This window comes from Rutidosis leptorrhynchoides, chromosome 1 (assembly GCF_046630445.1).
Source record: "Rutidosis leptorrhynchoides isolate AG116_Rl617_1_P2 chromosome 1, CSIRO_AGI_Rlap_v1, whole genome shotgun sequence".
Lineage (NCBI taxonomy): Eukaryota > Viridiplantae > Streptophyta > Magnoliopsida > Asterales > Asteraceae > Rutidosis > Rutidosis leptorrhynchoides.
The window spans coordinates 557836921-557848992 of NC_092333.1; the positions used below are offsets into that span (position 1 = coordinate 557836921).

Consider the following 12072-nt stretch of genomic DNA (forward strand, 5'->3'; position numbering starts at 1 on the left):
TACAAGTTAAAAAACTACAACACAAAACAAAATTTTCAAAGAAGTGCAAAGGCCCCCTACATGTACTGTTTATAATAGAAGTACTAGTAAAAGGCTGCTCTTTTTAGAAGCATGAAACCGAATCAATGCATAACGTACAACTCGCTGAATAAGATACAGAATGCTTTAGCAGACTAGCTCTGGACACTGGACTGAACAAGTGACTTACTCATAACAGAAGTTAACAACTCACTAACATTTTTAAGTTCACTAGTGAAAAAAATAACAATGGACGCCTTTAGACTTGAAGAATGAAAATTTTCGACTTAATTATGACAAATAAACTAACTTTTCTTCTTGATCTCAAAAGAGAAATCAAGTTCCAAATGACACCTCTTGTCATCATCTTCAAACTGCATCATCAAATCAAACGAAATTAAAGTGACTTCATGAGTTGTAGGACCTGTAATAATGAAATAATGACAGGACCAATAAAAATGAAGAATATAACTTACCCTCAGCTTTGCTGTATATATTCCTCTAGCAAAAATGCCAGATGGGGCGGTCTCCTCGTCTAAGAGTTCAACATAGGCTTCCTTTTGGGGTGCAAACGTACCCAACATTCCTTTAATTTGATCCACTGACAACAACATCCAACGATCATGAATAAAAAAGAACAATAGAAGCAGAAAAGTAACTAAAAAACTCAAAAGATTCATACTTTCTACACATGGTTTGACTTTTTAGGTCAAACATGATAGTTCCCGAAACTTGATTTGAATTCTACAAACTTGATTTGAATTCTACAAAAAATAAGGAAAAGTTGATACTGATATAAAAATGTTACCTTGAACACCTCCTTTCCATGCCGTATTGATACATGTGAGACCCGAAACAATGTTGTGGAGAACCGTGAATGTTGGCTTAAGCCGATATTGAACTCCTTCTTTAAGTGTAAAGAGGGGACGGCCGCTTTGACTCTCTTTGAGCGGTAACGATATTGTGATCTCCCCAAGGTCCTTTGATATGATTCCTATCGAGTGGAATTTAACTTCGGGATCCTTTTGCCCTACCAAAAAGACCTTGAATGTGTAAAACCTTTAACTGAAGCTTCTGAAATACTTTGGAATTCTGACCACTTTTATGTGATTTACTAAAATTTTGATTGCTTTATTCAGTTTATTGTATTACAGCAACAAGATAGCCAATGTACATTGGTTGTGTATATTGTTTTCCTTTATTTAGCAATTTATATACATACGAGTATTCCTACTCTGCAATCTGCATTACTTAAACAGAACTTAATAATGTGAAACGATCAAACTAACCATTTAAATCACTTTCGACACAACCAAGCAACTTCTCTTTCCACCTCCTTAAACTCTCATCGTCCTGTAAAACAAAAATCAGAAATCATCACGTTTGATAACTAATAGCCACCGCCCTACATAGTTAAGCAAGAAAATAACTTTTTAATTCAAAATCTAAGTCTCAAAATGATTAAACCAAAAAGAGAGACGATGACTTCATAGTACATCATAAACCGAGTATTCGAAAGTTATTAAAAAGACTCCTGTTTTCGAAATCCTAAATATGAAATCCTGCAACTAAAGGTAGTTTTGTTATGCGTCACTTGGATTGTGCAAATTGTACACTTATATGTTTCAACAAGTTGAAAATACAAGAATCACAGAGACACTCAAAAAAAAAAAAAATAAAAAAAAAAAAAATAAAAAAAAAAAAAAAAAAATTTGAACAAGATTTTAACTTTTATATGTGTTGATTGAATCTTAACATGGTGCAGCAAAAAAAAACATAGTTAATCACTCAATCTAATTACCCAATTTTCATTAATCCACAAATGCAAAGCCTCTTAAGGGATCCAAATTCTAACAGTATGTACTAAAAGGGGACTAAAAGGAAAGAAATCTAAAAAGAATGTTAGGGCAAATGATCTCCCTTTTCACTAACCCTAAATTGGAACAGATACTGATAATTATCAAATGACATTTAAGTATTTTTAACATGAAAGGGGTGAGGTTGTAAATTATTTAAACCCTAAAACTATACTAACATGAGAAATATTGTATTTAACACAAAATACAATAATAGACTAAAATAAATAAAAAAAATGGTAAAAACCTTATCCTTTTCCAGCTGATCCCTGAGAGGAAGAAGAGGACCAGGGACAAATTTAGAGAAAACCTCTTTATGATGATCATGTTCAAGTTCATCATCATCATTATACACATGTTCATAAACCCTAATTATATTTGAAGGGTTTTCTGTAAATTCCTCTGTTTGTTTGTTCTTCAGATCAACATTAACAAGTGAAGATGATGACCCAGATGATGTTCCTGCTTCCTTCACACCTTCCATCACTGTTTTATTTTTTTCTTTTTTGCAGAGAGACAAATATTATCTATGTGAGTAAACAACAAAATTAAGAACAAGATAATTTCTCTGTTTATTTGTTTTCTAAAAAATAAAATAAACCTTTTATATCCTTTTTTGGTTTTTTGATATAGACAGTAGTGACACTGTTTCCGGTAGTAGCAAGTATTTGTTTGTTTGAATGTCTTTGTCAAATAACTTTGCATCAAAATAGGTGCTGTCCCTTGGCCTTTTTTCAATGAACATAACCTTTTTTTTTATTTATTATTTTTTTTAAAATCATATATACATATCTTCCCCTCTTTCTATTTCTATTTCTATTTAACTATATACTTAATTAGCGTAATTGTTTCTACCCTTAAATTCACTGTTCAACTGTAGCGTTTTTTTTTTTTTTTTTTTACGGCCTTCTGGTATCTTCTTCCCTGTATCATTTGAACCAATTAACTTCCGATTGTTCTTCTTCTATGTATTTTTTTTCTTAATCAATATTTTTGGCATCTTCTCTTTACTATGTTGGCTTTCTCCTTATTTCATGTTTCAATTCATCATATTGATCTTGATCTATTTTTTGAAACCAACAACTACTTTTGCAATTGAATTGGTAGAGACCACGATATCTTCCTCATCAAGATTCTTCACTTCATTTTTCAATCAAAATTTCATCTTCTTCGACGATTCTCTAGAGTATCATCATCAGGTGATTTCTTCATATATTTATTTTTCAGAAAGTAGGCCCGATCGGTGTGAGTTTTTAAATGACTGCTTTCAATATATTACTCCGTATCTTGACAGGGATAAGGTTGAAGGGTATTTTGATTTTGAACTTTTGAAGCTGAGGAAGGTGAATTGTTAGAAAACTTTGAAGGCTTTCATATTTGTCTACTTCACTCATTTCATTTTTGTAACTATGACAATTTTGATGGAATCACATGCATATTTGGCTGCACTCAGTGTTTGTTAAAATGTCAATGTTAATATATTGTGACTATGATTTGTTTTATTCATCCATAACCAATTAAGTAGATGGATAATTGGTAATTTGTGCTGTAACTTTTGAGGTGAATTACTGTGACGACCCGAAAATTTCTGACTAAATTTAAACTTTATCTTTAAATGATTTAATGTTTTCGATACGATAAGCAAAGTCTGTTGAGTCTCAAGTTTTGGAACTATATTCATGTAATCAATTATTCTTTGACTGTTCTCGAAGATTCACGAATAATATATATATATATATATATATATATATATATATATATATATATATATATATATATATATATATATATATATATATATATGACTTCAAGTTATTTAGTAAACGATAGTAACATTCGATTATTGATTCGATTGATATTTAGATAAGTTAACTAAAACGTTTAAGATGAACCAGTAAAACACTAATTTGCTACAGTATTTTCGAATTGCTACAGTACCCGAAAAGCTACAGTGTTTTCGAAAATCACTATTTGCTACAGTAAAAAACTTTGCTACAGTAACTTTGCTACAGTAAAACACTATTTCAAAATGAAAATGTATATATATATATATATGTGTGTATATACTACGAGACGATGATTTATAGAAGCAAATAATCAAAACACTTAATTGATTAAAGCTACACTTCGAGTAACATAGTTTATCAATGATTAAGTTTAATTTTTGATAAAGGTACACGTTGTGTAACGAAAAGTACTAGTTTTCTAAGCGTACGAAAATGCATTCGAGAAACCGGAACCGGGACATAAGTCGAGTGACAACGTACGAGTCAACGGACCAAAAATTACAAATCAACTATGCACGTGAATTTAATATAATATATAATTAATTATATAAATTAAATATATTATATTTATATTATAAAAACATGTCGACAAACTAGAAGTTAAAACGATGAGTGCAGGACAGCTAGCCCATGCGATCGCATGGGAAGCACCCTACAAAGCCATGCGATCGCATGGCAGTCAGGGTCACAAAACTTCTATAAAGCTCGATCAGTTTTTCGGACGAATTCACTCAACAATCTATCTCTCAATCTCTCTGTCTCTTTATTATTATTATTATTATTATTATTATTATTATTATTATTATTATTATTATTATTATTATTATTATTATTATTATTATTATTATTATTATTATTATTAATCCTAATATTATTAGTAGTATTGGTATTAATATTATTAGTATTATACATAAAATACTACGACGAAGTCATGAGCGTGTCACTTTCAAAATGGGTTTTCAAGCGGGATAGAGCTAAGGAAACTATGGATTATAATTATGGAGGTTATGGGTAATGTTCGCGGGTATTATTTGCAAGTCAAACCTAGTGTTTATCATCTCTGTTGCGTCTACGTACTTTCCTGCAATATTGATACGTGAGCATTCATATCTTATCTTTTATATATTAATAGTGTATCCGTGGCTAGTGCTCGAGTATATATGTTTATGCATGCTTGTATGCTAAATTTTATCATTAAACAGTTTATGATGAATCACGATACTGATAAAAGGTTTATGATATGCATGTTTTTGGAAAGCTGGCGAAAAATCAATAACTTTTCATTTAGAAATCGCGTAATTTCGATGAACGAATTTAAAGATATGGTCAACTGAATTATGATTAACATTAATTGAAATTGCTTTTGAATCTGCAATTGATATTTAAACAACTTGTTTATAAGATTGATAAATTGAATTTTTAAATATTACTAATCGAGTAAGTGAATTTTTATATAAAGCACGTCTCGTCTTGTTGAGCAATTGTCAAAACTGATTGTTTTATCATATTTTAAAGCCTTATAAAAACTATAGTTTAATTTTACAAGAATTGGGAAACTATGTGAAATGTTAAAATGTTTCGATTGACATGATCATTCAACTATAGTATTGAGTCAAATTGACTTTTTGAAATGACTTTTGATAACTTTTGTATGTCGATCTCGAGCATTAGGATTGTGATACACTATGACCTGACCTAGCTTGATAGACATTTATTGACCAACATATGTTCTCTAGGTTGAGATCTACGATTATTTGGTATTCCGAGTTTCGGTCACATTTCGGTGAACGACTTTATGTGCTGCTAAGGTGAGTTTCATTTGCTCCCTTTTTAGTTACTTTTGCAATCTATATTTTTGGGCTGAGAATACATGCACTTTATTTTAAACGCAATGGATACAAGTACATACTAAATTCTACACCGAGTTTGAACCGAAAATCCCTTAGCTTTGGTAACTAGTAACTGCAGGTTATAAAAACTGGTGGGCGCGAGTAGTTATATATGGATCCATAGGGCTTGACATCCCCGTCTGTTCCAGGTATAGAAACCTTAGCCTGAACTATAAAACAGACGTATGCTATTTGAGTTTAGTACACGTTGGTTTGCGTGTATTGTACATGTTGGTTGCATGTATGTTAAAACAGGGGTACTTATTATAACGTTAAAGCTTAGTTACCAGGGTGCTCAATCTTGTAGAATATTTTGATAAACGTTTCTAGATGAAACAACTAAAATCTTGTGATCCATCTTTATGTACAGATTATGCAAAACATTAAAACTATGAACTCACCAACCTTTATGTTGACACTTGTTAGCATGTTTATTCTCAGGTTCCCTAGAAGTCTTCCGCTGTTTGCTTATATGTTAGACAAGCTATGTGCATGGAGTCTTACATGGCATATTTTTCAAGGAAACGTTGCATTCACCAAATCATCACCATGTATCTTATTTTGACTGCATTGTCAACGGAAGTACTATTGTAAACTATTATTTACGGTGATTGTCTATATGTAGAAATCACCAGATGTCGAAAACGTTTGATTTAAATATTCATTTATGGTGTGCCTTTTCAAAAGAATGCAATGTTTACAAAACGTATCATATAGAGGTCAAATACCTCACAATGAAATCGATGAATGACGTGTTCGTCCTGGAGCGATCGTCACAATTACATTCTCATTAATTATAAGTTTTATATTGTATTTTCCATTTTGCAACTAGAAGGCTAACTGCCAACCCTCTTTATTCGGATATGAGTAAATAACTTAGCTTGTGTTGATTTCATCAGGTTTAATGGGATGGCTTTTAATATCGAGTTGAAGATTAGTTATCACTTATCAAGTTTGTATTGTTGGTAATGAGTTCTCTAACTTTCCCCTGTAGTGGCCTTCTTATGGGTTGATGTTTGACTTAAGATAATTTACATCTTTTAATTTTTAGGTTTTGCTTTTAGGTGCTCACTGAATGAAAACTGCAATAGTAAAAATGACTACCCTTTGCCACTTTGATTTAAGATTTGTGTTATTATAACTAATTTGTTAATTAATTGGATAAGACTTAAATATATAAGTTATACATGGATTCCGTTTTGTATGGATTTATGTTATTTCATATATTATGCTCTTATACATGGATCCATTAAAAACATGACTTCATATTTTGAGTTATCTAACTTTTCTATGCACTGACTCTGCTATGTATATGTATTTCAATTTCAATGTAAAGATATCAATATGCCAATGACAACATTAGGTGTGCTTGCAATAGCTATAGTAACTGACCTACTTTGTATAGCAATGTCACTCATCTAATGTATGCAATTTCTTTTAATAATGACTAGGATAAAATAACTGTTGTGAAGTGCCATATAAATGCATGAACAATTTATTGTTTATTGATTAAATTGTGATAGCTGTAGTAACTTTCTTAGTAGACATATACATCTTTCAAAGTAGTCAAACCTCTTCTAAATCATAAAATAACTAAGTTTGGTTAGTTTCGTAATTTGATGACAGTTGAACTGAAGTAAGTTTGGTTTGAAGTTAAAAGAAGTCATTTAAGGAGTGGGGTAGACATGAGATGCTAACCAAACTTTAAGTTGAATAAATCTGGTTTGGCTAATTAGCTTTAAGTTACAAGGGCATGTAGCTATGGGGAGACAATATAACGGCCTCACTAATTCCCACCACCCAGCCCAACAATAATAGTAAAGAAATAAGAACAATACACAACACAAGATTTAACGTGGAAACTCCAAAACAGGAGAAAAACCACCGGCCCCCAAAGAGAGAAATACACTATATCACAAATTGTTACAATGATATAGACGACTCTCTTAAGCCAACTACACTCTCCAAAATATTTAACTAATACAACTCTCAAACAAGGGTAAGAAAGAAAGAAATAATCAAATACTTAAAGTGTATTGATTGGTGCAATTTGGAATGAAGACTTAGCCACTCTTATATAACCAAGTCACTCACCCCTCACATCTTCCTCCCACCAATGTGGGATAAACATATCTTCTACTAGCCAAAATAAACCAACAAATCTCCACCTTTTGGATAGAAGAAGATAACCATGCTTCCACATTGCAAGGATAACCGATGTAGACGCTTCCTCGACGACAACTTCAAGATCCTCATCTTTATGCCGTTGACATTATCTCCCAAGAGACAAAACTTGCATCTTCATCGAACATTGTCTAAACCGACAATTATTGTCATCACAGACAATCATAACTCTTAACAAGAGTTATCATACTCCACCATTAAGAGTATAGCACTTAGAATATCACATTCCAAGCATTTCACCTCGGCACATGTTGTTGAACAACCAGCTGAAACTTTATGGTGCAACTTCCCTGTTTGGCTTTTCCGAAAGTCCCATCAGCTACAACATCAGTTTCCACCACACAACCTGCATAAATGTCAAACCAATGCTCATGTGTAATTGTGGAACCGCTAACGAACATCCCTTTCCACGGTGGCGCGGACACACCATGAGGATGACGTGACTTCAGAGGAATTCGTCACTCTCCGTAACAACGGAGACAATGTTAGCGTCTTTGGAGCCATTTGCCGGATTAGCTCCACCTGGACAATTAACCCTTACATGCCCAGTCTTCCCGCACTTCCAGCATGTCAGATTCTTTCTAGAGTTTCTCTTCTGCCTATCCGAACACAACACTATCGTATCTCCTGATGACGAGACCCCGTTACCTTCCAGTCTTTTCTCCTCGGATAGGAGCTTGCTAGTAACGTCTTCAAACTTCAGAGTTTTCTTCCCATACATCAAAATAGGTTTCATGTGTTCATAAGACGATGATAAAGATAATATCAACCTCAAAGCTTTATCTTCATCATCCGTTTTAACTCCAATAGCCTCCAGTTCTGAAACAATACCGTTAAGAATACTTAGATGATCTGAAATCTTTGAACCCCCATCCATACGCAGAGTATGAAATTGTTCTTTAAGACACAACCGATTTGAGATGCCCTTGCCCTGGTACAACTGCTCTAGTTTAACCCAAAGCTCCTTTGCCGTTGATAACCCGTGCACATTTGCAAGTACGTTCTTTGCAAGACACAAACGAATCGCACTTGCTGCCCTCAAATCCATATCATCCCATTCTTCTTCATCGAACTTACTGCTAGAATCACTGCCAAGAACAAGGGTGGGTTTACCCTTCAAAGCCTTGTGTAAACCGGACTGAATCAACACATCCTTGACTTGAACCTGCCATAAGCCAAAATTGATCATCCCATCAAATTTCTCTACATCAAACCTCATTGGACTGAACTTCGACATCGTATCCGTATCCTATAGACAACAACTTTCTCTGATTTTGCTCACGTTTCGAATAGCCAAAAGATGTAGCAGGTAGCCAGGACCCTTTAAATCGGAAATCCACAACTAGGCCACTAACAAATCCAACTATTACTACGAATCAGAAAAAATATTGTCTAACCAGATACCCTATACGATCAATAGAACTCGTTTCTGATGTGGACGATCCACTCACGTGGCAACCACAGAGCATACTCCGACTCCTATAACCGAGACCCCCGTCAAACCTGACGCTCTGATACCAGTTGTTGGGAAATTACGGCCTCACTAATTCCCACCACCCAGCCCAACAATAATAGTAAAGAAATAAGAACAATACACAACACAAGATTTAACGTGGAAACTCCAAAACAGGAGAAAAACCACCGGCCCCCAAAGAGAGAAATACACTATATCACAAATTGTTACAATGATATAGACGACTCTCTTAAGCCAACTACACTCTCCAAAATATTTAACTAATACAACTCTCAAACAAGGGTAAGAAAGAAAGAAATAATCAAATACTTAAAGTGTATTGATTGGTGCAATTTGGAATGAAGACTTAGCCACTCTTATATAACCAAGTCACTCACCCCTCACATCTTCCTCCCACCAATGTGGGATAAACATATCTTCTACTAGCCAAAATAAACCAACAGAGACAATATAAGAGATAAGATGGTTACCATGAATCGAAATCAGTCATAAGATAAGAAACTTCGATCCAACTAATCAGGAAGAGAGAGCAATATCATAAGTAGGGTATTTAGATTGAACAAGCAACTGAATTCAATATCAAAGTGAACACACATAGTAGAAGTCACTTTGGGAAAGTGTGCTTTGTTTCGCAACGTTTTAAATACTGATTGTTAGACAAGAAGATGATAATGGTGGTTTTTGGAGGAGTATTTCTTCTTTGTATGAGATGCTGAAAATATTGTAAGTTTGTAAGTTTAATAGATGGATGTACAATGTTTTAGTAGTATATGTTATCGCATAAAGTGTATATATTAATGTCAATTTTTTAAAAACCATGTTACATATTTGATTTAATGTCAAGTGGTAAATAAGATGAACCTATGTTAATGTAATTAGGTATTTTCCTTTCAAATTAATATTGTAATGGCAACTGGTAAAAGAAGTGTGAGTGACAACAATATAATCACGCATAATTTTTTTTTTTTTAATTCATCAAAGAGACGTAAAACATCTAATACAAAAGGCGTTGTTGATGTGTGTTCCTCGGACTATGTTGTCACTAATGTTGGTGTTTCCTCTTCATCTACATCTGCTAATTATTATATTTCCAATAAGCAATTGGGTAAAAGGCGTGCACTACAACGCCAAAATTTATCATCATATCTGTCTTATAATTCAGATGCAAATGAATCTTATGCCTTCAGTAGCGTACAAGGTTGTTCGCACTCGACTCAACATTGTTAATTTCTTAATCTATTTACATTTGTCATTTTGGGAAGTTAGTAGCTTACTCTTAACTGTGTTGTTAAATGTAGGTGATGTGATGACCCGGAAATTTCCGACCAAATTTAAACTTAATCTTAATATAGTTTCGACACGATAAGCAAAGTCTGTAATGTGAGTCATGAAAAGTTTTGGAATTATATTCATGTAATCAATTACCTTTCGACTGCTCTCGACGATTCACGAACCATTAATCGTAATAGAAATGTTTATATATAAATAATTATATATGTAAATAATTATATATTATAAATTAAATATATTAATAAACTAGTATGTGATTTAGATAGAAAACTTAAAAGTGATATTTAAAACATGGTTATATATGAAGTAGTTGAAAAATATAAATGTATAAATATGTATACATATATATATATATAATTAATATAATTATAAATTAAATATATTAATAAACTAGTATGTGATTTAGATAGAAAACTTAAAAGTGATATTTAAAACATGGTTATATATGAAGTAGTTGAAAAATATAAATGTATAAATATGTATACATATATATATATATATATATATATATATATATATATATATATATATATATATATATATATAAAATTATTAATTGTATGTATATATAAAATGTAAAAATATTAAATGACATATAATTGCACCTTTTAATTTCATTCATGAATGAAATCCTAGCTTTTCAAAAAAAAAAAAAAAATGACATATAATTGCTATTATTTAATATATATTATATTACATAAATAATAATATGTGATATTGATATATTCAATTTAAATTTAATAATAAATAAATATAGTTGTTATGTGATGACTCGGAAATTTTCGACCAAATTTAAACTTAATCTTTATATGTTTCGAACACGATAAGCAAAGTTTATTAAATCGAGTCTCAAATATTTCTGAACTGTTTCATATATTCATTTGACCTTTGACTATTACCGACGATTCACGAACGATTATTTATAAATAAATGTATATATATATATATATATATATATATATATATATATATATATATATATATATATATATATATATATATATATATATGTGTGTGTGTGTGTGTGTGTGTGTGTGTGTGTGTGTGTGTATATATGTGTGTGTGTGTGTGTGTATACAATAGTATAAAATAATAAAATGACAACTAATCAGTAGATTTGAACATGTAAATTAATATATAATATAAAAAGTTTATAAAAAAAAATATAAATAAATCTATAGATATGATTCTTATATACAAATAGTATTATATGTATATTATAATATATATGAAATTTATAAATAATAATTAATCAATAAACGTTGTTATGTTATAGATAATTTTAGGATAAGGTATAAATGTTATATTAATGATATGATCATTACTATCTGTATTATTATTGATAGTAACATTAATAATTGTATTATTAATAATATTATACCTAATATAAACTATATAGATATGACTTATATAAGTGACGATATTATTAGTACTATTATTATCCTTAACGAATAAGATCATTATTATCATCGATATTAATATTACTAATAATTATAATTATTAAAATTTTCATTAATGTTATTCTTAATACTATGAAAATTAAGATTTTTAATAACTTTTCTAAAGTTATGATT

The 12072-nt window shown here is 31.2% G+C and overlaps 1 protein-coding gene across 2 annotated transcripts; it reads right to left on the minus strand.

Annotated features, from left to right (window-relative positions):
* Window positions 1–98: 98 nt before the first annotated feature.
* On the minus strand, window positions 99–2515 carry LOC139880527 (rho GDP-dissociation inhibitor 1-like). 2 transcript variants are annotated; one of them, XM_071865485.1, is made up of 6 exons: window positions 2476–2515; window positions 2122–2375; window positions 1308–1371; window positions 827–1048; window positions 495–619; window positions 99–392 (listed from the first exon to the last, which is right to left on the minus strand). In XM_071865485.1, exons 2-6 carry the CDS (start codon window positions 2356–2358, stop codon window positions 324–326), a joined length of 717 nt encoding a protein of 238 aa, XP_071721586.1. In that variant the 5' UTR covers window positions 2359–2375; window positions 2476–2515; the 3' UTR covers window positions 99–323. The 2 variants fall into 2 exon arrangements, with proteins under 2 accessions (XP_071721586.1, XP_071721585.1); XM_071865484.1 differs by lacking the exon at window positions 2476–2515 and having other exon boundaries at window positions 2122–2435.
* Window positions 2516–12072: the final 9557 nt, after the last annotated feature.

What these genes read in the sequence shown, in the direction of transcription:
- LOC139880527 (XM_071865485.1), bottom strand. Translation starts at nt 2,358, where the DNA reads ATGGAAGGTGTGAAGGAAGCAGGAACATCATCTGGGTCATCATCTTCA. An exon ending in TGTCGAAAGTGATTTAAATG is followed by an intron (nt 1,049 to 1,307) that starts GTTAGTTTGATC and finishes TCTTTTTGGTAG; the next exon opens with GGCAAAAGGATCCCGAAGTT. An exon ending in ATGGAAAGGAGGTGTTCAAG is followed by an intron (nt 620 to 826) that starts GTAACATTTTTA and finishes TGTTGTTGTCAG; the next exon opens with TGGATCAAATTAAAGGAATG.